Source organism: Osmia bicornis, chromosome 5, assembly GCF_907164935.1.
Source record: "Osmia bicornis bicornis chromosome 5, iOsmBic2.1, whole genome shotgun sequence".
Classification (NCBI taxonomy): Eukaryota; Metazoa; Arthropoda; class Insecta; order Hymenoptera; family Megachilidae; genus Osmia; species Osmia bicornis.
In genome coordinates, this window is record NC_060220.1 from 11669021 (window position 1) to 11695082 (window position 26062).

Below are 26062 nucleotides of genomic sequence, written 5' to 3' on the forward strand. Positions count from 1 at the left end.
CACGTGAGTGGTACAGACGAATGGATGAATTCGTCACTCAGCAAGGAGGTCGTCGAAACGAAGCGGACCCCTGCGTATATATATTTGGTAAACAGGAAAAACGCGTCATATTGATAATATACGTGGATGACGTCGTTCTGGCCTCGAAAGACTTGGAAGAACTAAACATCGTGAAGCGGAAACTAAAATCAGAATTCGAAATCCAGGATCTAGGCCAAATCACTGACATTTTGGGAATTCACATTGAAAGGGAGGGAGCAACCGGCTGCATCAAACTCTCTCAAGAAAAATACGTAAACGATCTCTTGGAGAAATTCAATATGATCTCAGCCAAAAGCGTATCTACGCCGATTGAATCGAACACAAAAATCACGAAAGATTTAGGACCGAAAGACGACGAAGAAAGAGAGCGAATGAAAAATCGACCATACCGAGAACTCATCGGGAGTCTGATTCATCTAGCAAACGCGACCAGACCGGATATTACTTACGCTACTAATGCGCTGAGCAGATTTTGCTCTGACCCCGGAGAAGAACATTGGTTCTTGGCGAAACGAGTACTACGATACCTCAAAGGAACGACGAGCTACGGTATCAAGTACGAGAAAAACAAACAGAAGATGAACGCGTATACAGACTCCGATTGGGCTGGCGACGTAGAAGACAGGCGATCGTGCTCAGGAAACGTCTTAACCTTGGCTGGAGGAGCGATCAGCTGGAAATCCAGGAAACAACCAATAGTGTCACTTTCGACGATGGAAGCGGAGTACGTGGCCCTCTCCGAAGTATCGAAAGAGATTGTATATTTGAAAAGACTGTTAAACCATATGCAGTTTTTCGATCTCGTGGAAAATCCAGTGCGCGTATTCTGCGATAATCAAAGTGCAATAGAGTTAGCAAAAAACGCAGTGTTTCATAAAAGAAGCAAACACATAGACATTAAATACCATTTTACACGAGATCTAGTCGAGAAAAATGAGATTAAAATCGTTTACTTAAGAACTGACTCGATGCTTGCGGACATTTTTACAAAAGCGTTACCAAAAATTAAACACGATAGAGCAATGAATATGTTAAACTTAAAGTGAAAAAAGGCGGAACATTCACAATAGAAAATGAATGAATTTTTTCTAAATAAAAGACTTACGTACGTTTTATGTTTGAAGGTTTATAGAAAAATGGTTTACTCATTATTATATTAGATGAGATCAACGTCACATTATTGAATAAATTAAATGTTGTTTCGATCACACTAAAGATTCACATCGATAGAGGGGGTGTTAGGATAAATCGATGTAAATTATCACATACCGTGCCATCTCTCGAGTACGCGTACGCATTAAATATATGATCCCGCGATGCTGTGACGTCACGAACAACGAGCGACCCGAAGGTATCAGTCGCGTGTAGTGCCTTCGCGCTGTAAGAATTGCTGCTAATAAAGTTTTGTTATTTTTCTATGTAATACCGTGATTTCAATCATCCCACGCGTAATCCTGACAAAGCCCAAACTGCCTGTATGATTGCTGCCGTGGATTTGTCGATTAAAGGTTCACATAGAATGTATCGGGTCAGATAATCTTGAATTACAAGGATATATTTATTTCCCCGGGTGGTTTCGTCCAAGGGTCCTATTAGGTCTAAAAATATTTTATCCGTCGGTTTGAAGGGTACGTCAGTCGCTTGTTGCACGTATGTTTGTCGTTTGGTGTCTTTGTTTCTCTTTGTTGACAAGTCTCGCATTTGTCTATGTAACTTTTTACGTCGCGTGTGATATTTGGCCATTCGTATTGTTTTCGTATTTTCTGTAAAATCTTGTCGAATGCGTAGTGCTCACCGATGATTGAATCGTGTACTAGCTGTATTATTTCGCGTTTGTTTATTGGTGTGGTCCTTGTTACGAATATTTCTACGTTTTTACCTAATCGAGAGAATAGTAATATTAGTTCCGTGTTGTTATCCCTATCTTGAATTATATTAATCTTACCTTTCTGTTCTAAGATTCTGTTTATTGCTTCTAGCTTGAATTTATCTGTCTCGTGCGGAGATAAGTAAATTGTGTCCCTATTAGCTACTTCAGGTGGGGTTTCTGTATAGATTATGGTTGGAAATCCTTTCAGGAAACCTTGGGTGATCTTTACTTCGGATCGTATCGAAGGTACTTGGAGTTCTCCGGATGTACATGGTCCAAGATGATGTTTGAGGGAGGTAAATTGTACGGGCAGAGTATGAGGATTATTGTCTCCGAGATCGCGTGGTCTAGTTAGAACTTTAATGAATTCTTCATCTTCGGTATTGGTTTCATAATTGCCCGACGAGTAAAATGTGATGTACCGATCTAATTCACGTTTCAAATCGTCTTCGATCGCGCGGACTTTAACGCGTGACAAGGCGTCCGCATTAGTGTTAATTTTTCCCTGTCTGTAGACTGTAGACTATTTCGTAATCGTACTCTAACAGTTTTAGTCGCCATCGCATCAACCGCGAATTGGAGTCTTTCACGTTCATAAGCCAGACTAATGGACGGTGATTCGTTACTATCGTAAATTTTCTGCCGTAAAGATATGGGTGGTTGCCCAAACTATTGCCAGTAGTTCCTTTTCGGTGGTCGAATAACGAGTTTCGGCTGAGTTTAGGGTGCGAGATGCGTAAACGATTGGTCTATCTTTGCCGATCTTTCCTCGTGAAAGGACGGCGCCTATCGTGTAATTACTTGCGTCGGTTGTCAACACGAAGGGTTGCGTCCAGTTGGGGTATTGTAATACCGGTTGTGTCGTCAATGAGTCACGTAAATTTTCGAAACTTGTCTGTTGTTCCCTGGTCCAATCGAATTCTTTATTTTTTGTCAATAGGCCGTTAAGTGGCTTGGCTATCTTTGAGAAATCTTTAATGAATTTCCTGTAATACCCACAAAGACCCAAGAATTGTTTGATTTCTTTTGTATTTTTGGGCACTGGGTATGTTTTTATTTTGTCTATTCGTTTCGGGTTAAGAGATACTCCATCAGCTGATATGACGTGACCTAAATATTCCAATTCTGGTTTTAGGTATTCGCACTTATCAGGCTGAAGCTTTAACCCGCATTGCCTAAGTCTTTCAAGTACTAACTTTAAATTTTTAGTGTGTTCCTCTAGAATACGTCCAAACACGATTATGTCGTCAATATATACAAAACAATTATTTCCTATTAAACCTCGTAGTCCTCGGTTCATCATTCTTTGGAAAGTCGGAGGAGCGTTTTTTAATCCGAATGGCATCCTGACATACTCGAAATGACCGTCGTTAGTAGAGAAAGCGGTTTTTTGGGTAAATATTTAGAATAAGGGAGCCACCTCCAATTTCAATCACCTTGAAATATGTTGCCAAGGGCGTTATTCTGAACAACTTTTTCCTACATATATATTAGTCGGACTCTTTTAGTTTTCGAGATATTTGAGAAAATAGTTATCTTAAGGCTACATAAATTTTCGACAGCATTTTACGTTCAATAGAGTGCCTTGTGTGTATATATACATATATCTTCTTTATGATTTTTACTAAAGTCGTTGACTCAATGTCCAAAGTAGTCAGTGAACTTGACATTTAGCATTAGACTGTACTACTAATGCCGACGGTACTTGAACTTTATCGACTCATATCTCGAAAAGTACTCAACCGAAAGAAGCTCATGGAAGTGTTTTGAAAAGCTCTCGATGTCAGCTATAAGAATATTAAATAAAAAGTGGGTGTTTCCATTTAAAATTTTTAACTTGGCCTGGATAGCTCCTCCATACTTACGCTTAAGGTCAAGTACGTACCACCGTTTGATGCATCTATTGACACCCTACAATTTATGTAGTAAATATTTTTTCCTAAAATGGCTTGTTTTCGAGATATTTCACCGGTCCCGGACTTTTTCTTCACCCTGTATACTATCCGTTCATTAATCCCCACATGTGTTTTCGAAGTAATTAAGTTCGTCCCAAAGGGGTTTAGGATTATTGTCGTCGCGGGGGCGGGAGTGTTTGGGGGGCTTCGCCCCCCAAAACAATAGAGAGGATTCTAGTTGCAATTTATTCGCTCTTGGAAATATTGATAGTAAAGCGCGTTATTCTTTCAAATATCTCGAAAACTAAAAGAGTCCGACTATTATATGTATAGGAAAAAGTTGTTCAGAATGACGACCTTGACAACATATTTCAAGGTGATCGAAATCGAAGGTGGCTCCCTTATTCTAAATATTTACCGTTTTTTGAATGTCTGAGTCCTTTACTCCTATTTGATGGAATCCCGAAGCTAGGTCGAACGCAGAAAAGTATTTAGCATTACCTAATTTATCTAGTATCTCGTCGATGTTAGGTATGGGATACGCGTCCTGAATCGTCTTTTCGTTAAGTTTTCGATAGTCGATGACTAACCTCCATTTTTGTTTTCCGCTAGCGTCTATTTTCTTGGGTACGATCCACAGAGGACTATTATATGGGCTATCTGAGTCTTGAATTATTCCTTTCTCGAGCATGTCCGCGACCTGTCTTTTAATTTTTTCCTGGTGAATAGGTGGATACCGATACTGTTTTGTATGAATAGGAACTTCGTCAGTTGTTCTAATTTCGTGTTCTAATACTGCGGATTTAGGTAACGGGTCTCCTGGCAATACAAAGATATCGTGGAAGCTCGAGATGATTTCCCAGATTTGTTCTTTACCTTCCCTTAAATGGCTTAAACGTGTATTTTCTCTTAATATGTTAATTCTATTTTTGTCTTTGGGAATTGATTGCATTCGGTAAATCAGTTTCTCATCAAAATCTTCGACTGACTCAACTTGATTCTTTAGTGATTCCGGAATAATTGGACGACCATTTCCATCGAGTTTAGTAATTGCTCCACTACATGAAAGAAAATTAACTAATACGGTTTTGTTTTTGCAAATTGTGTTTGGTTTATTACAGTTCGCGTTTTCCCTACGTTTTACAATACTTCCTATTTTAAATTCGTTCGCGGTTAACGAGAAATCATTTTCATAGAGGAAATCCGCGCCTATAATACCATCTTGAAATATTGGGGAGTCGTTACTGATTACATGGAATTTGTGACATTTGTTGTTGAAAGGAATAAATACAGAGTAAAGGGTTTCTGTCGTGTTGTTCTTAATTCCCCTAAGAGCAATTGACTCGCCCTGTAACAACGTGTTATCCCTAACTTGTTTTTCTTTTATTAATGAAATCTCGCTGCCGGTGTCTATTAGGAATTTTGTGGGGCTGATACCTGGCAAATCTAGTTGTACGAACGGGGAGTTGTCCACTCGTCCTGACAGGGTAGTTCTAGAGTTGAGGATGTCGACTGTTGTTCTGGTGGATGGTTGTGAGACTCTACCTGGAGAAAATTTCTCTGCTGTCCCGGTTGGGTTGGTTGTTGTTGTTGCTTCCACCTTTTTGTCCTGCACTCCTCTTCCAGATGACCTTTCCTTTTGTAGTAGGTGCACTCCTTATTGTGGTAGTTCGGGTCATAGTTCCGTCTTGGTTCCATTGGCCGGTTCATTGGTGTTCATTGATTGAAGCGATTCGGCTCCATAGATCGGTTCCTTGGTCTCTCTAGCGGTCTAGTCCAGTTTGGCCTCTGGGACCTCATGTATGACAATTCGACGTCAAACATTCTCGCAGCCTCAAACGCCTGGTTGAGCGTTTCCAATTGTTGAGAGAACAGGTATTGCGATATTTCCGCCTTTACGTTACGTCGAAAACATTGGATAGCTTCTTCATTAGCTATTACTTCTTTAATATCGATGTATAACTTCAATTTCTGTTCTGAATTGATGGCTGTGATAATTTCGTCCCGTATTCCCGAGAATCTACGTAGGAAATCATCGATGGACAACTCCCGTGCCTACACGTGTCGCGTTTTGTTTTCAATGATGCCGCGTCCATTGTTCGGCCATACAAGAATCGAATTTTTTCGATGAGTTTTGGAATTGTGTCTACCGCATCCGGTCGTATGGAAGTTGCAACTCTACCTTTTAATTTCTGCGAAATTATTGCCATTACCAGGAATGGGTGTTGTTGCGGTACCAGCATGGCTGATATGCGCATTAGACTGCTAATAAAAAATTCGGCAGTACTTGTTAATTACTCCAGATAGTGTTTCCGGAATATGGCAAGAGAGTGTGTTGGCGTGTGGATTTGATCCTTCCTGAGATTTTCCTTTCCCGTCTAATCTACCTTCTACCGTTTGCAACTGGTCCGCTATCGTTATTAACTTTTCGGCTATCGCGTTAACAGTTAGATTAATGTCACCAAGGATTGGTCGCGTTGGAGATTGAGCGCGAGACATTTTGTAATCGAAAGCAGTTACGAATTCTTGTTGGAGCAGGTCGTCAGATGTTGTAGATAGACTTACGTTGCTTTTGCTTTCTCGCCACTGGGTCCACTTGAAGTCCAGGTTGACGGAGTCTTTCGGTTCGTTTTTCAGGATATTTCTGGAAATTCTTGCTTGCAAGATAACTAGAGCAACTAGTAGATTTTCTTCCAGATGAACGCACAGGTAATATCCCTACCGCTGCCACCAAATTATGTCGAAAGACTACACCAAGTGTTTATTGTCAATACTTTTATTTAAAATAACTACGTCGATAGTTCCGCACTTTACAAAGTTCGCTTTTTGAATGAATTGGCTCCGCGCTTGGAGCCTGTATTCAAGGGGCTGAAAAGCGTCTTTGGTGGGGTAGCGTTGAGTATCCTGCGTTAGGAGTAGACAAAGGAAAAGTCTTCTAAATGGAAAGGGAGTGTTTTGGTTTAGAAGGGATTAATATCTTCTTGGGAAATCTCGGATGCTTTTTAAGAAAAGGGAATGTTCTCAAAGTTATGTGCCCTGTTCGGAAAGGATGTAATAGGAATCAAGAGATCGACAGGAAAGGGACGAATTTATGTATCCGGCGAGCATTGCTGGGCGAGGATACCAGATATACGCAACACTGGCAACGGAGAAGTCCTCGTGCCAGACAGGCCGGCTCTTATAGCCCTTATCTATGCTTCAACACTTTGTATTTAGGATATGTTACCAATGCCTTTTGGGTCCAGGAAGTATGACTAATAAACTATTTCACTCTTGGCATTTTCTTTGATTGAAAAAGTGATATTGATACAAGATCGTATTAATTCTGGCGCATATATCAACAGGGGCAACATCGCTGAAAATTGTAACGAAATGCCTCGGTTACCTATCATTTCCTGTAAAATGCTCTTTTTATTCATGGCCATCAGCAGCATAAAAATTTCTAAATACAGTAAAATCTCGGTTAGTGCATTTCAATCGGGACCGAATGGGAACTCCAATCGAGTACAGAACACGTTTCTCGAGTGAGTTCGGCTCGCCTTTGATGTGGTGACAGCCGAGAATCGAAGCAGCGTACGGGGAAAAAAGCAAGTTTAAATACCCGTATACGTGTGAGACAATGCTAACGTAATTAAAATTTAAGATTAAAACTTTTTTATTTCTGATTTTTTTTTAATGAAAATTTTACTAACATATTTGTGAGGTTTTTCTGATTAAAATGAGACTAAACACGATATAGTTTGAATTATATTTACTTGTTGATACTGATTAAATACGTACCACAAAGTGCCTGCGAACGAGGAAAATGGTGATTGGCAGATGCGAGAGAGAGAGAAAGAGAGAGGATGTGTGCGAGAGAGAGAGGAAGAACGAAGTGTGAATGTTCGGTGACGAGCGGATGGGCTCTTCTTTTTGAGCGATTAGCGAAATAGGTGTTACGTCTGGAAAATTTTGCAAATTTGTCCGCCTCACGTTCCCTTATCAAGCCTTCGGGTTATAGGAGTCTCCTCATGTAAGGGACGTGGGGAGGGCGAATTACTACTTCATCTTTTCCAATTTTCTCCTCGACTCTGTGTTTTCTCATCAAGCCTTCGGGTTATGAGAGTCTTCTTCATGTGGGAAAGGCACAGGGAAGAGTTTGAGTCTATAATCATTCTATTTTGTCTTTTCTATTCTTTATTCTCCTTACATCTCTCAATTCTTTTCTTTAGTTATTACCCCTCCTTGAGACTATCGTCGTGCTCAACTGCGTAGTAACAGATTTCGAACTATACAAAAACTCGGGTTCGACAGAGGAGAGGTATCATAAACAGCGTACGCTGCGCAGTTAGCCAGTGCTTCGCATTATAGGGGTCTCCTCAGGTTAACTGCGCAAAAGCGTAGAGATCAATTTATCATTTGAATTTCAACCGAATCTCTCCTCTTTTCCACACGTGGGCGCCAGTCGGCCCCTAATTCGATCGTATGCGTGAGATGAGTGCTGGAATGGAAGCGCGGATTAATCTATCTATTTGAACATTTGGTTGATAGAATGAACAAGGAATGAGAACCCTCGCAGTTAAGCGTTAGCAAGCGTTCGACGACTGTTTGGGGGCGAGGGGTCGAACGGGGCAATAAAAGTCTTTGTATCGAATTCCGAGAATTTGCCTGAAACCAAGACCCAACGGTAATTTTCAAATAGCAAGAACGTTCTAGAACTAGCTACGCTGCTAATGAAATAACTTATATTCAATTTAATAATCAAGGAATATGTTAGCTAATCGAGAATTTCATCCAAACATGGAATGTTTTACAACATGCGCGCCGGCGAAACTCGCGTTGCGATTATGAACAAACGACTACTAATAATGTTAATTAATTACGCCGACTGCTAGTCTAAATCGTGCGATTGCCAATCGATCAAATTATTAATACATAATGGTATGATGGATATAAATTTTATTCATAATTATTCGCTTCATTGTTGAATGGTTCTGGTTTAAACATTAATTCAGATTTAAATAATTGCTGATATTCGTTATATCTGATTATCGAAAGCGAGAAATGGAATATTCCAGAAAAATCTACGGCGTAGGAACACCGAAAAGCCGTTAGACAGAGATGGAACACCAAGAGAGAGAAAGAACATAGTCTAGAGGAATTTAGCTAGCACGCGTCTTCGACCAATAGCGACGCACGCGACGCTGTCGTCACGCGCTATGATTTGTCGGAATGTCCCCACGCAGGACATCATCCTCGCGACGGGCCCTTCCGGCCAGGATCGCGATCGATTCCGATCACTCTTCGTCGAACAATCGAGTAAGTCGTGACGGGAGCCCGTGCGTCTAGAGATAGAGTTGTAATTAGTACTTTCACGTGATTTAGCTGCGCGGCAAGTCCTATCCGTAGGCAGAGTGTCGCGAGGGTGAAATTCGGAAATACGTTGCAAAGACTCAGTGACGCGCACGTAAAGCCTTTTCACACTATTAATATTTCTATCTTTTCTCTTTCATTTTTATTCCGTTCGATCGCGTAATCTTCGTATTAAATTCAATCGCGTTAATAGTCATCCTTCTACAAAATCGTAATCGTCTTGTGTTCGTTTTGATTAAATTTTGATACGCAATAAAGGGCAATCGGGCGCGCGACAAGTGTTAGTGCGACAGCTTCCTCATCATCTCTCTCTTGGTGTTCCAGACTAACCAGCGATTATTCAACGAGCTACCACCGATTTCCGAGCGATTTATTATCATATATTATAAACTACATTTTCACGGTAAGCCTGTCAATTACTAATTTTTCGAGCACGGCATTATCATTGAACTTTCAACAAGGCAAAACGGGCGATCTATTAAGCCTTCGGGTTATGAGAGTCCCTCCATTTTAGATCGTCTCGATTTTTACGTTCAGGTACCGTTTATAAATAATACGCTATTCTAAAATTCTGAATTTTGATTTATCGCGACTTTGTGTGTATGACGATTTCTAGACTACGATATTTTGTCAGGGGCGACCTGTAAAGCCCTTTCGGGGGTTGTGAGGGCCTTCTCCATTCAGGTCGTTCCCTCGCGGCCAAACACCGCTAATTTTCCATTCAATTAATATATTAATTGGTTGAGGAAGTCGTCTTACACCTAGATTCGATAACACGTCTAAAATCATAATTTATACGAAGTCCAACTGCGAATCAAAGGCTGTCCATATCTTTACACGATTTTCAGACAAACAATAGTCATTATTATATGAAATAGGTTAAGCATCTTTACCCTTGTCAAACCAGTATTGTTTTGAATTGAATTTATCTAATAGTAATCATTAATATTATCAAGCATTAATAGCATTAAACTCAATAGTCATTTTCAGTTGTACTACATTCAATAGTTTTTGAATTACATTTTTATTTGTTGCTCACTATCCAGTCTACTTTATTTCTTTGAGTTACAACGCCTATTTTTACATCAAATCCACGCACGCCAACACAACGTTTCAAGGAGGGACCCGTATGGGACCTAGAACACTGACGAACCCAACGGAAATAAATTCTATCTAAATTTCCGTCTTTTAAAAATTGTTCTGATCGTAGAGGACGTTAACGCGTCATACGCGGTCAGAGCTGGTGGCAGCGAGACCTTTCTCATCGCAAAGATCAATCAAATCAAGGAAAATTAACAATCGATCTTTTCCAATTTTCCTTCCTAGTAAATTTCCATATCACTTTACGTTGCGCGCTCGCCTCGCGCCGCGCAACGTAACATAGGCGACACGTGCTGCGAAAAAATTTATTAGTATGTTACATTAGCTGTGTATAGTAAAAGTTTTTGGACTATATGCGAGGCGTAAATGTAAAAATCTGAATAAATTGCCACAAAAGGATAATGTAAAATAATAAAGTACATTATTACAATACGAATCGAGCGAATGATTAAATAATAATTGGCGTATTCAATCAAATGTTCAACTTTTTATTCGCACAATCGTACACGATGACAGTCAGAATACCCTGCTGTCCTTTGAAGGGGAAACGCGCTGACAAAATACACATGGCCTACCTCAACCTTTTCCCTATTTCGATTTTTATAACTCCGAAAGCACAGCGCCCAGACCTATCGTAATTTCACCCTGCAGCCTTGAGCAGTTTTTGAAGACGATTCAGAAAGGACATTCCTCGGGTCGCTTGCCTTCTCCAAACACTTTCCATTCAAACACGCAATCCTTCGATTCCTGATAGCTGAGAGACCCAACGTGGTCATCAGCCGTTCTCGATCATCAGGCCTGTTTAGTCTACCCTCTTTCAAGACCTCACGCAGTCCAAGTCCCCATCATAAAGCGTACGAAAGCAAACTAGAGTCAGGTTAAGGGGGTAGACTAGGGTAATGCAGCGCGTTGACATTACCGGCAAAAATGGGCCTATTAATGGGTTTACGGGAATCGGTTATTTGTCCTTATAAGAGAACACATAGGGCTGGGTGAGAGCTCATTCGAAAGAGGAAGGTCCAATGCAGGGGGCTCAACCGATGGTTTAACGAGATTGTGTTGATATCTAATAATATGAGTGTCCAAAGTAGAGGAAAAATCGAGAAAATACGCCCGCTGAATCCAAGTACATTTTAAGTAACTATAACAGTTATGTGACTAAAACGATTTGTTGAGCCCCCTTCATTGAACCTTCCTCTTTCGAATGAGCCCTTATTCAGCTCAAGACCTTTTCATATAAGGACGAATAACCGATTCCCGTAAAAGCATTCCCAAAGACGAGTTCCGCCATTATCTGGATACTACAGAGCAAGTTACGTGACAAATTTAGTTCAGCTAATAGTTATAAGGTGGCGTCTAAGTAGAAAGGCTGCCGATCTGGAATCGTAGCCAGAATCAAGCGTCAGCTTGATTCGCGAAAAGGCAACAACGCCCGAACGCTGAGTGAGACGCACTACAGTCATGCTGTCCTTCTCTCATTCTGCATGTTGAGATTGTCCCTTTTCTCTAAGATTTGACTGCCGCCCGCCTGGATTTTTCACAGCGTCCCATAACAAACCTCGCCCCATTCAAACTATATCGTGTGTGGTATCATTTTAATCAGAAAAATTTCACCAATGCGCTAGTAAAAATTTCATTTAAAAAAAGTCAAAAATAAAAAAGTTTTATAATTGAATTAGTATTAGTCACACCGATATGTTTCGGCTCTTTCCTTTGATCATTGGACCTCTCGCTCTCTCCTCCACTGTCTGTCCCTTTCTACGTTCACGCTTGGCTGGCCATCGCATATAATCCGAGATTCGACACCTCGGCTGAATATATGAATTGTTGCACATATTCAACTTTTACTGTATAGTCGCGAGGTCCCTCCATTTATTAGTTCTAATAGTACCATAGTACTTTTTTATGCATAATGTTTCAAGGAGTTGACAAGTAAAAAAAAAATGCAATTCCATTTAAATAAAAAGTGGATTTGCATTTTTTGAGTGCATCGTTGCATTCATGAAGAAAATGAAATCACAGAAAAATAGACATTATCATCCCATTGAACTTTTACATAAACAGCTTTTTCCTATCTCTTACCAAATTCAAGATATAACCCGTCCCAATTGCATGACATATCCTGTATACTTTTATTAATTAAGAAACATTTATTTAAAAAAGGTAATAACTTTTTCTAAAAATAATTCTCAGATTGCACGTTCCTTCGCTTCTTTAGAGTAGGCATATATTTTTCAGCAGCGAGGAGTGCTACGGTGCGCTATATAAAATCCACGCGTTTGGTCAGTCAGAATTTATCGGAGCGGGACAATTCTATCGTTTGGGTTGAAAGAAGGATAGCATGATCACCATACATCTCACTCTAAACGCGCGCCAATGTTTCGCTTTCGTTCTTCAGGCGTATCGTGGCGATGCCTCTGGCGAGATGAGCGTTTGAATGTGTTTGTAAAAATACTTGAGGCGCTGTTGCCTTCCTAGATCGTGTTGCGCGCACGCTAGCTGAGAATTAAACCTTTCAAGTTCGTAACTAAACACGTAAGTGGCTCCACCAGGCCCAACGAAAAAACTACTGTAATACCGACGTCCCGAATCGGTGACGTCACGTACTGTGTCTACCCCCTTAATTGCCCTCGACGACCCTTAAAAATAAGCCGTCGCCGTCGTAAAAATAAAAGTACAAAAGTTTTATTGTTGCATTAGCATTTATCACGCTGCACAGTGGGACACTGGCCTGGAAAATCTGGTCAAAAATATTTTAGCATTATTTTAAAATCTAAAGCCATAATGTTATAGGTCGTTGGATTCGTTTTAACGTCAATTACAACAATATGTAGTAGTGAAAAATAGAATTAAAACTGAACATATTGAATTAGTTATAGCTTAAAAAATACCAGAGACATAAAAGTATACTTTGGTGTAATCTAAATGCATATGAGGTAAATTTAATTTTATCACTTATCATTTAACTTGAAGAAACAAAGTAATTTTTCAAAACCACGTAGTCGTCTCAAAAATCGACAAATGATAAAAAAAAATCACAGTAAATCATGGCACATGGATCGAATTAACTATTGGTGAATGAATATTTCATTGTGGGTATTATATCCAAGCGAGGTATCGAATCTCGGGTTACACCTCGACGCCAGCCAAGCGTGAACGTAGAAAGGGACAGACAGTGGAGGAGAGAGAGAAGTCCAATGTTCAAAGGAAAGACCCGAAATGTATCGGTGTGACTAATACTAATTCAATTATAAAACTTTTTTATTTTTGACTTTTTTTTACTGAAACTTTTACTAGCGCATTGGTGAAATTTTTCTGATTAAAATGATACCAAACACGATATAGTTTGAATGGGGCGAGGTTTGTTATGGGGCGCTGTAAAAAATCCAGGCGGGCGGCAGTCAAATCTTAGCGAAAAGGGACAATCTCAACATTCAGAATGAGAGAAAAACAGCATGACTGTAGTGCGTCTCACTCAGCGTTCGGGCGATGTTGCCTCTTTCGCTTGCCTTCGCAGCATACTTCGAGTGACGTACTCAAGCTGACGCTTGATTCTGGCTACGATTCCAGATCGGCAGCCTTTCTACTTAGACGCCACCTTATAACTACTAGCTGAACTAAATTTGTTACATAACTTGCTCTGTAGTATCCAGATAATGGCGGAACTCGTCTTTGGGAATGCTTTTACGGGAATACACTTTTCGTCCTTATATGAGAAGATCTTGAGCTGAATAAGGGCTCATTCGAATGAGGAAGGTTCAATGAAGGGGGCTCAACAAATCATTTTAGTCACAAAACTGTTATAGTTACTTAAAATGTACTTGGATTCAGCGGGCGTATTTTCTCGATTTTTCCTCTACTTTGGACACTCATATTATTAGATATCAACACAATCTAGTTAAACCATCGGTTGAGCCCCCTGAATTGGACCTTCCTCTTTCGAATGAGCCCTCACTCAGCCCTATGTGTTCTCTTATAAGGACAAATAACCGATTCCCGTAAACCCATTAATAGGCCCATTTTTGCCGGTAATGTCACCTCGCTGCATTACCCGTGTCTACCCCCTTAAGCATGTGCTTAAGCCCAGCTTAGAAATAAGCTGCGACTCTGAATACCGGCCAAAGATATTAAATTTGGAAGTGTATTTAATTTGTATGTGGATTTTATGTTGAGGCTTGTGCGAAACATTCTTATATTTTTTAGCAAAATAGTGTATGAAATGAGATGTTCAGTTTCTTGACAATCCGACTAAGCACGGTGTGTAGCAATGCTTGCTTCATAAAACAACTAAGGTTAGTAAATTATGTGAATCGTTTGACAGGTATTGGTTAGTGTAGAGGAATATTTACAAGGTGGTTATTAAGATACCAGAGGATGATTCATCCACGTATTGCATGTAATAGGACAAAAGATATCTTAGAATGTGATTTGATGTACGTTGTTCTGGCGTAGTGGAGGCTGGTAACGATGCTTAGAAAGGAACAGTTGGTTGGTAGAATGTGCGAATGATTGAGAACATGTAAAAATGTGTGACCTCAGGTTTTTACTATTATATATTAAATTTCAAGCATAAATAAATATTCATATCTATATTAATGATCCTTACACCACTGTTCTGTCGTTTACTTTACTTAATAAAATCCCATCAAGATACAATAATATTGCCTAATTGTATGCAAATGTACTAGTTTATTTTGTTTCATTAGTAGTGCATAAGTGCTTGACAATGCGGCATAACACGGTGCGTAGCATTCTCATTGCAAAGTAATATCTATCTATTTACCGCAGTAAGAGGAGCATATAATACAGTTTTATTAATAAATAATTAAGTTGCAGCCAAAATCAAATGTTGGATATATTTAACATTATTTGGTAAGTAGTTTTGTGTATTAGAGGTATATTACTATCACTGTGAAATCTATTCACATCTACCATTTCCACAGCCTCTAATTGATTTCAGCGGCTCTCATCACCTTAATTGAATGAAACCGAACAACAATACGCTTGTCTCATAATTAAGGTCAAATAGTTATTTGTAACATTTGACAGTTATAGGTTAGAGTGAAAAATATTTGGAAATTGAATGCAGTTACTTTCTTACAAGATATATCTGGAAGTATGTTTAAGGTAAAAAAAATATTAAACCATATTTTCTTCAATACATTCTTTATTTCAAATTAATGTTGTTGAGTGCAATGTATCAATATAAAATAATATGATTTCTTTTTTTTATCTTCAGCATTCATTCAGACATTCATGAGGAAATTACAAGCAAAAAATTATGGAGTAGAAAAGTTGAATAGATCCATTAAAGAAATTAAACAGTGTGAAATGAAATAGTAGAACAAATAACAACAACGTACTCTGAAAATAAATGCAATTACTTTCTCACAGGATATATCTGGAAATATGTTTAAGGTAAAAGAAATATTAAATCTTATTTTTTTCAATACATTCTTTATTTCAAATTAATGTTGTTTAGTCCAATGTATCTGAAGTTTGTTTTATTTATTTTAACAATATTCAACACGATTCAAATGGATATATATGAATAATCAGAAATCAGAAAAAACACGTCTACATACTTCGGAAGCAAGAAAGCCGAATGAAGAAGAAGTTTTTTAAACAGAAGAATTAATAAAAAAAAGAAATTATATCTAAGGAATACAACGGTTAAACTTCGTCTTAGGGGACCAAAAATTAACGGGTCCAAAATATGTGTTCTTGTAGTTTTTGATCTGAAAAGTCCGAAAATGCAAATTAAATGTCCAGGAAACCAATAGTTCAAAAGATACGAGTATATAAAAATGTGTGTACTTGGCGTACTTTGACAGATCAGTACGATGCGATATTGACTCTTCCCCGCGTCCAATCCTTTGTTTGGACTCTATTTGTTGGGTGTGAGTACCATCAGTTCCTATCAAATCCTATTGTTACTATTGTTTATAAAAAAAAAACTTAACCTTAGGTATACCGGGTTTAGGCCACCACTTATATAATTCTGTTTTACCGACGGCGACTCCACTCATTGGACAATATGGCGTCGTATTGACCTGTCAAAGTACGCCAAGTATACACATTTTCATGTACTCGTATCTTTTGAACTATTGGTTTCCTGGACATTTAACTTGCATTTTCGAATGTTTCAGGTCAAAAACTATAAGATTTGATACTTTTCATCCAGAAATTTTTGGTCCCCCAAGACGAAGTTCAGCCGAAAATGAGACTTAATTTGTAATTTCCTGTTCCAATTTCCGTAATATACAGTTTAATTTATGGTTTACATTGTCTTTTTCTATTTACAAATAGATACTTTTGTCATGTAAAAATTCATAAATAAAAAAAAAGTTGTAATATCAGAGTTGTTACTTCACTAATCACTTTCATCTATTTTGCATCACTTGTGTTTACAAATTTCAAATTCATCTCATTCGACTACAACAGTCCAACTGAAATATTCCATTGTTCAGACTAATTAGAAAAACTATTAAAACATTTATATAGAAACAATCTTGTTCAGAGAAGACTTATAGAGAAAAGATAGAAAAGGATATTTAATTACTATCAATTAGTTTTATTTCACCATAGGCAAAAATAACCTCAAATCTTACAAAACGGAATTCACTAAATTTCTTGACAATTGTACTAGATAATATTAATTATATGTAGTCCGACAATATATTGTGTCAGTTACATTTGTTTTTCTTGGTAATCTCCAGTACTTCAAAATTTTCTGGCGAAACACGGAGATATGTTTTGTCATGCTCCTGCCGAAACCGAGAGTGTTTACTTTCTCAAACTGTCAGCTGTCAGGCACTGTCAGGCCAACGACCCGATGATGTCTCTGTCAGTCATAGACAGGCGACGTCATCGGGACAACAACCTCGCCAGGTAATCGACAACTTAGTAACGACAATTTTCAAGAGTCGAATTTCGAGAACTTTAAAACATCTAGTAACTGGAATCTGTAAATATTACAGAGATGTCACATTACAAAATGCTGGTTGTGTTTTATAGTTTGACACATGTTAGGTTATATGTATGTATATAAATTACGAATTTTCCAACCGAATATTATCAAAGTGTCAAAAGAAGCAGTGGATTCCAAAGCATAAAATTAGTGTTTTCGGAATTTACGTGTTAAATACTGTTGATGAGATCGGGTCGCGGTATAAATATATGTATATGGATGTGTATTTAGATTAATAGATTTAATATCATAATAACATACAATCTGTAGCGGAGCGCGAATAGTGCCTAAAACAGTGAGTAGTGGTACGACTGATGAGGATGGCAGAAAGAAAGAATGAATGGTATGTGTGGTATGTCTGAAGGAATGTGTGAAGTGAGCAGAGAGAAAAAGAGAAAGGAAATGGTACGGTTAGCAAGCGAAGCATTGGTGCAATAAATACATTTAAGAAAAGAGGAAAAGCGAATTTATTTACAACCCCAGGCCAGAGACATAACAATTGGTGACCCCGACGTGATGGGACTGGAAACGGAGCCTGGGTCAAGCAAAACGAAAGACGAATCGATCGGTAATGAATATGAAGTCAACAAGGTCAGTATCAAAATTCCGCCATTTTGGACAGATAAACCGGAAATATGGTTTTACCAAGTAGAAGCCCAATTCCGAATCTGTAACATTACGCAAGAAGATACTAAATTCAACTACTTGGTGGCTCAGCTAGAACCGAGATTTATCGAGAATCTATGGGATATTATTAAAGATAAAGGAAATGATAAATACACGTTAGCGAAACAAAGGCTATTAAGTACTTTTAAGGAAAGCGAGAACAAACGTATTAAAAGGTTGATTACAGGTATGGAATTGGGGGACCTAAAGCCTACGCAGTTGCTGCGTAAAATGAAAACGTTACAGGGCACAGATGATATATCGGAAAAAGTTCTGAGAACTCTGTGGCTCGAAAAAATGCCAAATCATGTAAGAAACGTACTTGTAGTTAGTGACGAGACCTTAGAAAAAGTAGCAGAAATGGCGGATAAAATGGTGGAAACGACGACCAATGCAGAAATAGCTAACGTTGGTAAGGATGCACCGTGGAGTGACATCATTTCAAAAATTTCTGCTCTAGAGCAGCAGATCGTTGCGATAAATGTGTCACGAAGACCACGACCAAGAGGCAGGAGTTTCGACCGGAATCGAGCTAGGAGCAAGAGTGGATCAAGGAGAGCATTTGATCCGAACGGTAAACTCTGCTATTATCATTTTAGATTTGGGAAAAGATGCAACCCCGAAAAATGTAAACAGCCGTGCAGCTGGAGCAATCGGGAAAACCCCAGCTTGCAGTAGATGGCGCGGCAAGGTCTGCTGCATTTCCAAAAGAGGATTGCCGCAAATACCGACTATTCGTAAAGGATAGAAAAACAGGGATGCGATTCCTGGTGGACAGCGGAGCGGATATATCGTTAATTCCTGCTAACTCTGAGGCAAGGACTCCGTCTGACTGCAAATTATACGCAGCAAACGGAACGGAGATCCCGACATACGGTATAAAAATCCTCACGGTGGACTTGGGACTGAGACGCTCATTTCAGTGGCCGTTCGTGGTGGCCAGAATTGGTAAAGGAATACTGGGTGCCGATTTCTTGAACCAGTTCCAGTTATTGGTGGATAATCATAAGAAACAATTGATTGACGACACTACTAAATTGTCAATAACAAGTGAAATAACGTCAATAGACGAGGACAACAAAATTAGCACAATAAAAAACTCGTCCAAATTTTCAGATCTTCTGTACTTATACCCAGGGATCACGAAACCAGGGATAGTAACGAAGACAAGCGAGCATGAAGTCAACCACCATATTATCACACAGGGCCAACCAGTGTATTCAAAGGCACGACCATTGGACCCTAAAAGGATGGAACTGGCGAAACAGGAATTCAAATATATGCTTGATAACGGTATAATAAGACCCTCGAAATCAGAATGGGCGAGCCCACTGCACCTAGTAAGGAAAAAGGACGGTACATTAAGGCCCTGCGGCGACTATAGACGGTTAAATGCATTGACGATTCCAGACCGTTATCCGATACCGCGAATCGAAGATTTCCACACGATTTTGCAGGACAAAACAATATTCTCAAAAATAGATTTAGTCAAAGCATATTACCAAATACCAATAGCGGAAAACGACAAATGTAAAACAGCTGTTATCACGCCGTTTGGATTATATGAATTTAACGTTATGAGTTTCGGATTAAGGAATGCCCCCTCGACCTTCCAACGATTCATAAACGAAGTATTTCGAGGCATAGATGTGGCATTCCCTTATATAGATGACGTACTCATAGCTTCGGCGTCAGAAAAAGAACATCGAGAGCATTTAAGACTAATTTTCGACAGATTACAAAAATTCGGTCTTCGTATTAACCTGTCAAAGTCGGTGTTCGGAGTGGAACAAATAGAGTTCTTAGGATATCTAATAACCGCCGAGGGTTCACGTCCTCTCCCCGGAAAAGTACATGTAATATTGAACTATAAATTACCTAATACCATCTAGGATTTACGCACCTTTTTAGGTATGATCAACTTCTATAGAAGGTATTTAAAAGACGCAGCACAAACACAAGCAGTACTGCATGAAATGCTGCGAGGCGCGAAGAAGAAAGACCGGAGGAAAGTACCGTGGACGGAGGAAGCGATAAGGAAATTCGAAAAGTGTAAATCGGATTTAGCTAATGCCGCCCTTCTATGCTTCCCAAGATCAGAATTACCACTATCTGTGTGCACGGATGCCTCAGACTGGGCCGTAGGAGCGGTGCTCCAACAATATGAGAAAGGAAGCTGGAAACCAATAGCATTTTATTCGAAGAAACTAAGCGACACGCAAAAGGCGTACAGCACGTATGACCGTGAGTTATTAGGTATTTATTTGTCCATCAAACAGTTTAAGCACATGTTGGAAGGGAGGAAATTTGTGGTATTCACAGACCACAAACCAATAACATTCGCATTCAAACAAAAAAACGAAAAAGCATCTCCTAGGCAACAGCGCCAGCTCCAATACATTTCGCAGTTTACTACGGACATTCGTCACATAAGCGGAAAAAACAACATAGTAGCGGATACATTATCAAGAATTGAAGAAGTCGCCCAAGTCGACTACCATCAAATAGCTGAAGAGCAGGAAAAAGACGACGAATTGAAGGAACTAAAGGAAAACTCTACATCATTAACATTTAAGCAGTACGTACTACCAACAGGGAAATCCCTATGGTGCGATACATCACAAAATACAGTAAGGCCATACATACCGAAAGTATTTCGAAAAGAGTTATTTAATCAAATCCACGGATTAGCACACCAAGGAACAAAAACTACAGTGAAGGAAATGACCAACCGATTCATTTGGCCAGGAATAAGGAAAAACGTGCAGGAGTGGACACGAACGTGCATAAACTGTCAAAAAGTGAAAATAAATAAGCACACAAAATCTAAATTCGCCGAGTTTCAGGAACCAGATGCACGCTTTAGAGTAGTACACATAGATATCGTTGGCCCTTTACTACCTTCAGAGGGAAACGTATACTGTCTAACGTGCATTGATCGATTTACATGCTGGATGGAAGTAGTCCCACTATAGGATATTACAGTCGAAACTGTAAGCAAAGCCTTTTACGAAAACTGGATAAGCAGATTTGGCGTACCAAGTAGCATAATAACAGACCAAGGAAGACAATTCGAATCACGGTTGTTCAAAAGCTTGATGGCAATATGTGGAGCGAAAGTCTTGCATACGACTCCGTATCACCCACAATGTAATGGGAAAATCGAACGTTTTCATAGGACTTTAAAAACCGCTATAAAAGCACATGGCAATAATAAATGGACGGAAACCCTACCGACAGTACTGCTAGGATTGAGAGCAGCGCTGAGGGAGGATACCAATCATTCGGTGGCGCAAATGGTGTATGGAACAAATATACGACTTCCAGGAGAATTTTTCGACCAATTGTGGCACGAGGTAGAACCCGAGCCCTTTGTGAGCAAACTCCAAAGCCACATGGACCTGCTAAAACCCACCAAATCACAGAGAGCTACAAAACAAAAGATATTTATACATAAAGATTTAAAACTCTGCTCTCATGTTTTTCTAAGGGTGGACAGGATTAAGAAACCACTGGAGCCAGCATATGATGGACCGTTCCTAGTATCACAGAGGCATGACAAGTACTTCACAATAATAATTAAAGGAAAGGAAGTAAATATTTCAATAGATCGACTCAAACCAGCATATATTTTGAAGTCAGAAGAAAACTGTAACGATAAAACGCCAAGCAGTACAAATGATAGCGCACAACCCACTGCATCAACGCGCGTAAAAAGAACAATTAAACTTCCGGTAAGATTCCGAGACTGAGTATAGCGCAATAACAAAAATGTAAATATAAGTAATATAAGTTGTTCCAAGTTCCTATATTTTTATACTTAGTCGTCGTAATTATTTATAAGGTAAAGTAACACTGTTTGATCGTTTTCGCCCCTTAACCGGGAAAGGGGTTAGAAAACGGATTCGGAAGCGATTTTTTGCCGGTGCGCGACCTTACCGAAGCGATAGACTTCCAGTTTACGAAACTCGTATAGAAAAAGGCGCAATTTATGAATAAGAAAAGTTTAGACTCTGTAGTTGTATGTTAATAAAGTTTAATCAGAAAGAAATGTTAAACAGTTCTTGCGTTCCGAAGCAACGCGTTCGAAATTCAGAAGAAAGGCGCAATTTATGAATAAGAAAAGTTTAGACTCTGTAGTTGTATGTTAATAAAGTTTAATCAGAAAGAAATGTTAAACAGTTCTTGCGTTCCGAAGCAACGCGTTCGAAATTCAGAAGAACTAATACGCGAAGACGTATAAGAAGAAGCAGCAGCGTTCGCAAGTATGCGGCGGCATATTTATATTATGTTTCCCCCCCGTCTCCGCCGTCGCCCGCCGGCCTACCAGCTCAGTCGGCTCGCTACGTCGGCCAACGGAGCGAGTGAGATCGCTGGAGGTCGACGGAACGAACAGCTGAGACGAAGGAAGCGATCTAGCTTCTAGAAATTTCAAGCGTTAACGTTCGACGCTTGAACATACCGCCCGCCTTCTTTGGACGGCAAAGAAGCACGCACTGCTTCAAAGAAACCTGGCCCATATATAACCTTAAAGCGTCCAGTATAGTTACGCGCATCAGACCGTTGAACAAGTGTGTAGTTTTAAGTGTATAAAGGTGAAAAGACTTACAACTAATATAATACAAAGGTAAGTAATTATATAAAAAAAGAACGTTATAAGTAACCTTAAAATATAAAGTATAAAGAAAAGAAATATACGATTGAATCGACTATGGCAGCAAACCGCCCGCCATAAACTATATAAATTTTTAAACGCATGGAAAAATTCCAAACGGAAAATTATGTCGAAGCAGATGAAGTGATGTCAGCAGAAGACACCGGGAGGGGGCACAACTTGACTATTGGTCTGGTGACAGAACCGCTAATAGTTCTCAAGGTGGCTACTCTCACTCGTCCATCTGGCCCTGGATGAAGGGCTTCGACTCGGCCCAGCGGCCATTTTGCCGGAGGTTGCAATTCGTCGCGTAGTAACACTAGTGTCCCCAGCTCCAGGTTCTCCTTCTGCTGACGCCATTTGGGAAGCTGCTGAAGGCTTTGCAGATATTCCCGCCTCCACCTGTGCCAAAAGTGAGAACGTAATATAGAAATTTGTCGCCAACGTGAAATAAGAGAAATATTATGCGATTCGGATTCTGGATCCGGAACGATACAAGTGGGTTCACCGATTAAAAAGTGTCCGGGTGTTAATGCCGACAGGTCCGAGGGGTCGTCGGAAAGTGGATGTAGCGGCCGTGAATTTACGCATGCTTCCACCTGGCACAAGAGCGTTGTCATCTCCTCGAAGGTAAGCGTAGCGTTTTCGACGATTCTCCGTAGGTGGTGCTTAACCGTTCTAACTCCTGCCTCCCATAGGCCCCCGAAGTGCGGAGCATACGGAGGGATGAAGCTCCAGTTCGTGCCATCGGCTGCCAACGAAGCTGCGGCGTCTAAGTAAAAGGCGGAGGCGCCGCGGAACATGTTGCGCAACTCCCGGTCCGCTCCGTGGAAAACGGTCCCATTATCGCTCAACATGGTGGCGCAGCGACCTCTGCGACTGACGAATCTGCGAAAAGCGGCTAGGAATGAGGCAGAGGTAAGATCTGAGACAGCTTCAAGATGAATTGCGCGTGTAGTAAGGCAAATGAACAGCGCTATATATCCCTTGTAGGATTTGTGTCCTCTTCCTGGTGATGTCCGCAGCTTCACCGGTCCGGCATAGTCCACCCCGGTGGAAAGAAAGGGTCGCCGAGGAGTGATGCGCTCGAGCGGTAAGGGGGCCATCAGCTGCGTGGTCGGCCTACCACTGTAGCGAGCACATTTTACGCACCCTTTAATGACGTCTCTCACCAACGAACGGCCATGGATTATCCAGTAGCGTCGCGCCAGCATGCTTCTGGTGAGTTGCGGTCCTCCGTGCAAGGTGCGAAGATGGGCATCTCGAACCAAAAGAGTAGCCAAAGCATTCTTCTTCCCGATGATGTAAGGGTGCCTCTCGTTGTAGGGAATAGAGGCAGACTGTTGTTGCGCGGGAGGGCAGGAAAGAAGGGCCCTGTGGTGCGCGAAAGACAGAAGACGCAAGTTCCCGTACCGCTGCTCCAGGTCCTCCCAGGCTCCTTGGTATCCAGCATCGGTGATTGGCGTATTTTGGATGACCTCCGCTGCTTCTCCGGTCAAGGCCGACTTAAGGTACAGCAATTTCCGTACATCCTGAAGGTTGGGAACGCTGTGAACGAGACTCTTAAAAAGATCTCGAAAACTCTCCCATTTTAAGGGGTCTCCTGAGAAAGTGGGTAATTGTATTTTTGGCAATTGCGGCTTTTCCGGTGTTTCTGGAGGGGGTTGTACTCCACGCGAGGGGCCCGCCTGCGCGAGGTCCTCTTGGTACTGAGCCATCTGAGCCGCGACCTGAAGATAAGCTTCTTCTATCGTAGAAAAGCGGTGTTGGTCCACGTAAGCACTGTCCTGGGCTTCCTTGAATCGCAACAGTTGACGGTGACCATTTAAAAACGCATCCCAATATCGCTCAAGGAGACCTCTACGCTGTTCTAAAACTGCCCGCGTAATTTTTTCCCTGCCCAATTTACAAAGGTTGGTCCAAAACCGTTGGATCCAACGTCCGAGCTCCTCCTGTTCCCGTAAAATATCCGCGTATTCCGTCGCAGGCATCGTAATCCTTTTATTTTTCAGAACTGGGCGTTTCCGAAGCCGTTAGAAGTAACGAGTGTTGATTCGAAGTTCGAGACGTTCCGAAGCGTTTACAAACACAGGCTCGACCTCAGAAGACAACGCCCAAGCGGATGACGTCACGGAGAAACCGTTACGGCAAGAGAAATGATTTAGATAAAGAATAAGACTTATCTTTCTCTTGTTTGACTCCTTTTTCCGATGCCTGATTGCCTGGTTAGTGGAATCCTATTTTGAAGCGGCAGGTCAGTTCTCCGGCGTGGGAGTCCAGCCACAATTTTCCAGGGGGTCACTAGCACCACTCACTCGCGACGTGGAAGAACGTTCGTTGACCGCACAATCCGGCTCGAAGGACCAATGTTTGATCGTTTTCGCCCCTTAACCGGGAAAGGGGTTAGAAAACGGATTCGGAAGCGATTTTTTGCCGGTGCGCGACCTTACCGAAGCGATAGACTTCCAGTTTACGAAACTCGTATAGAAAAAGGCGCAATTTATGAATAAGAAAAGTTTAGACTCTGTAGTTGTATGTTAATAAAGTTTAATCAGAAAGAAATGTTAAACAGTTCTTGCGTTCCGAAGCAACGCGTTCGAAATTCAGAAGAACTAGTACGCGAAGACGTATAAGAAGAAGCAGCAGCGTTCGCAAGTATGCGGCGGCATATTTATATTATGTTTCCCCCCCCGTCTCCGCCGTCGCCCGCCGGCCTACCAGCTCAGTCGGCTCGCTACGTCGGCCAACGGAGCGAGTGAGATCGCTGGAGGTCGACGGAACGAACAGCTGAGACGAAGGAAGCGATCTAGCTTCTAGAAATTTCAAGCGTTAACGTTCGACGCTTGAACAAACACGAAAAAGACTGTAAAACATATGCGAAATAAGTAATGTAATGACAAGAAAAACCTTGTAATTGTAAAGAAACTTATATCGTAACTGAGTTACTGGAAGGGGAGTGATGTAGCGAAGCGCGAATAGTGCCTAAAATAGTGAGTAGTGGTACGACTGATGAGGATGGCAGAAAGAAAGAATGAATGGTATGTGTGGTATGTCTGAAGGAATGTGTGAAGTGAGCAGAGAGAAAAAGAGAAAGGAAATGATACGGTTAGCAAGCGAAGCATTGGTGCAATAAATACATTTAAGAAAAGAGGAAAAGCGAATTTATTTACAACCCCAGGCCAGAGACATAACAAATCGATACTTTTGGATTCTACACATCAGATACTACTGAAGTGTCAAAAAAGGTTAAGAATTTAACGTCTCTTAAAATGAAGTTCAACCAATACTCGTCAAAGGTGCCTGATTTGTTATGTCTATAATGTCAATAATGTTATTACAATAATAATAAGGTGTCCAATATGAAAAAGGAACATTTTTGAAAATGCGTGTTTTTTTTCAGTTTTTATTATTCTATTATGTCATCTGTGTAGCAACTTATCTATATACCATGATAAGCACCTCTCCTCGTTCAATAAATGGAAAGTACTCCAGATTATCAGTAAAATAAAATG

The 26062-nt window shown here is 40.4% G+C and overlaps 2 protein-coding genes across 2 annotated transcripts; one reads left to right on the forward strand and one right to left on the reverse strand.

Annotated features, from left to right (window-relative positions):
• Positions 1-22675: 22675 nt before the first annotated feature.
• On the reverse strand, positions 22676-23407 carry LOC123987765. The gene has a single exon (XM_046285648.1). It carries the CDS (start codon positions 23405-23407, stop codon positions 22676-22678), a length of 732 nt encoding a protein of 243 aa, XP_046141604.1.
• Positions 23408-23487: 80 nt separating this feature from the next.
• LOC123987766 lies at positions 23488-24145 on the forward strand. Its single transcript, XM_046285649.1, has 2 exons — positions 23488-23771; positions 23877-24145. Exons 1-2 carry the CDS (start codon positions 23735-23737, stop codon positions 24143-24145), a joined length of 306 nt encoding a protein of 101 aa, XP_046141605.1. The 5' UTR covers positions 23488-23734.
• Positions 24146-26062: the final 1917 nt, after the last annotated feature.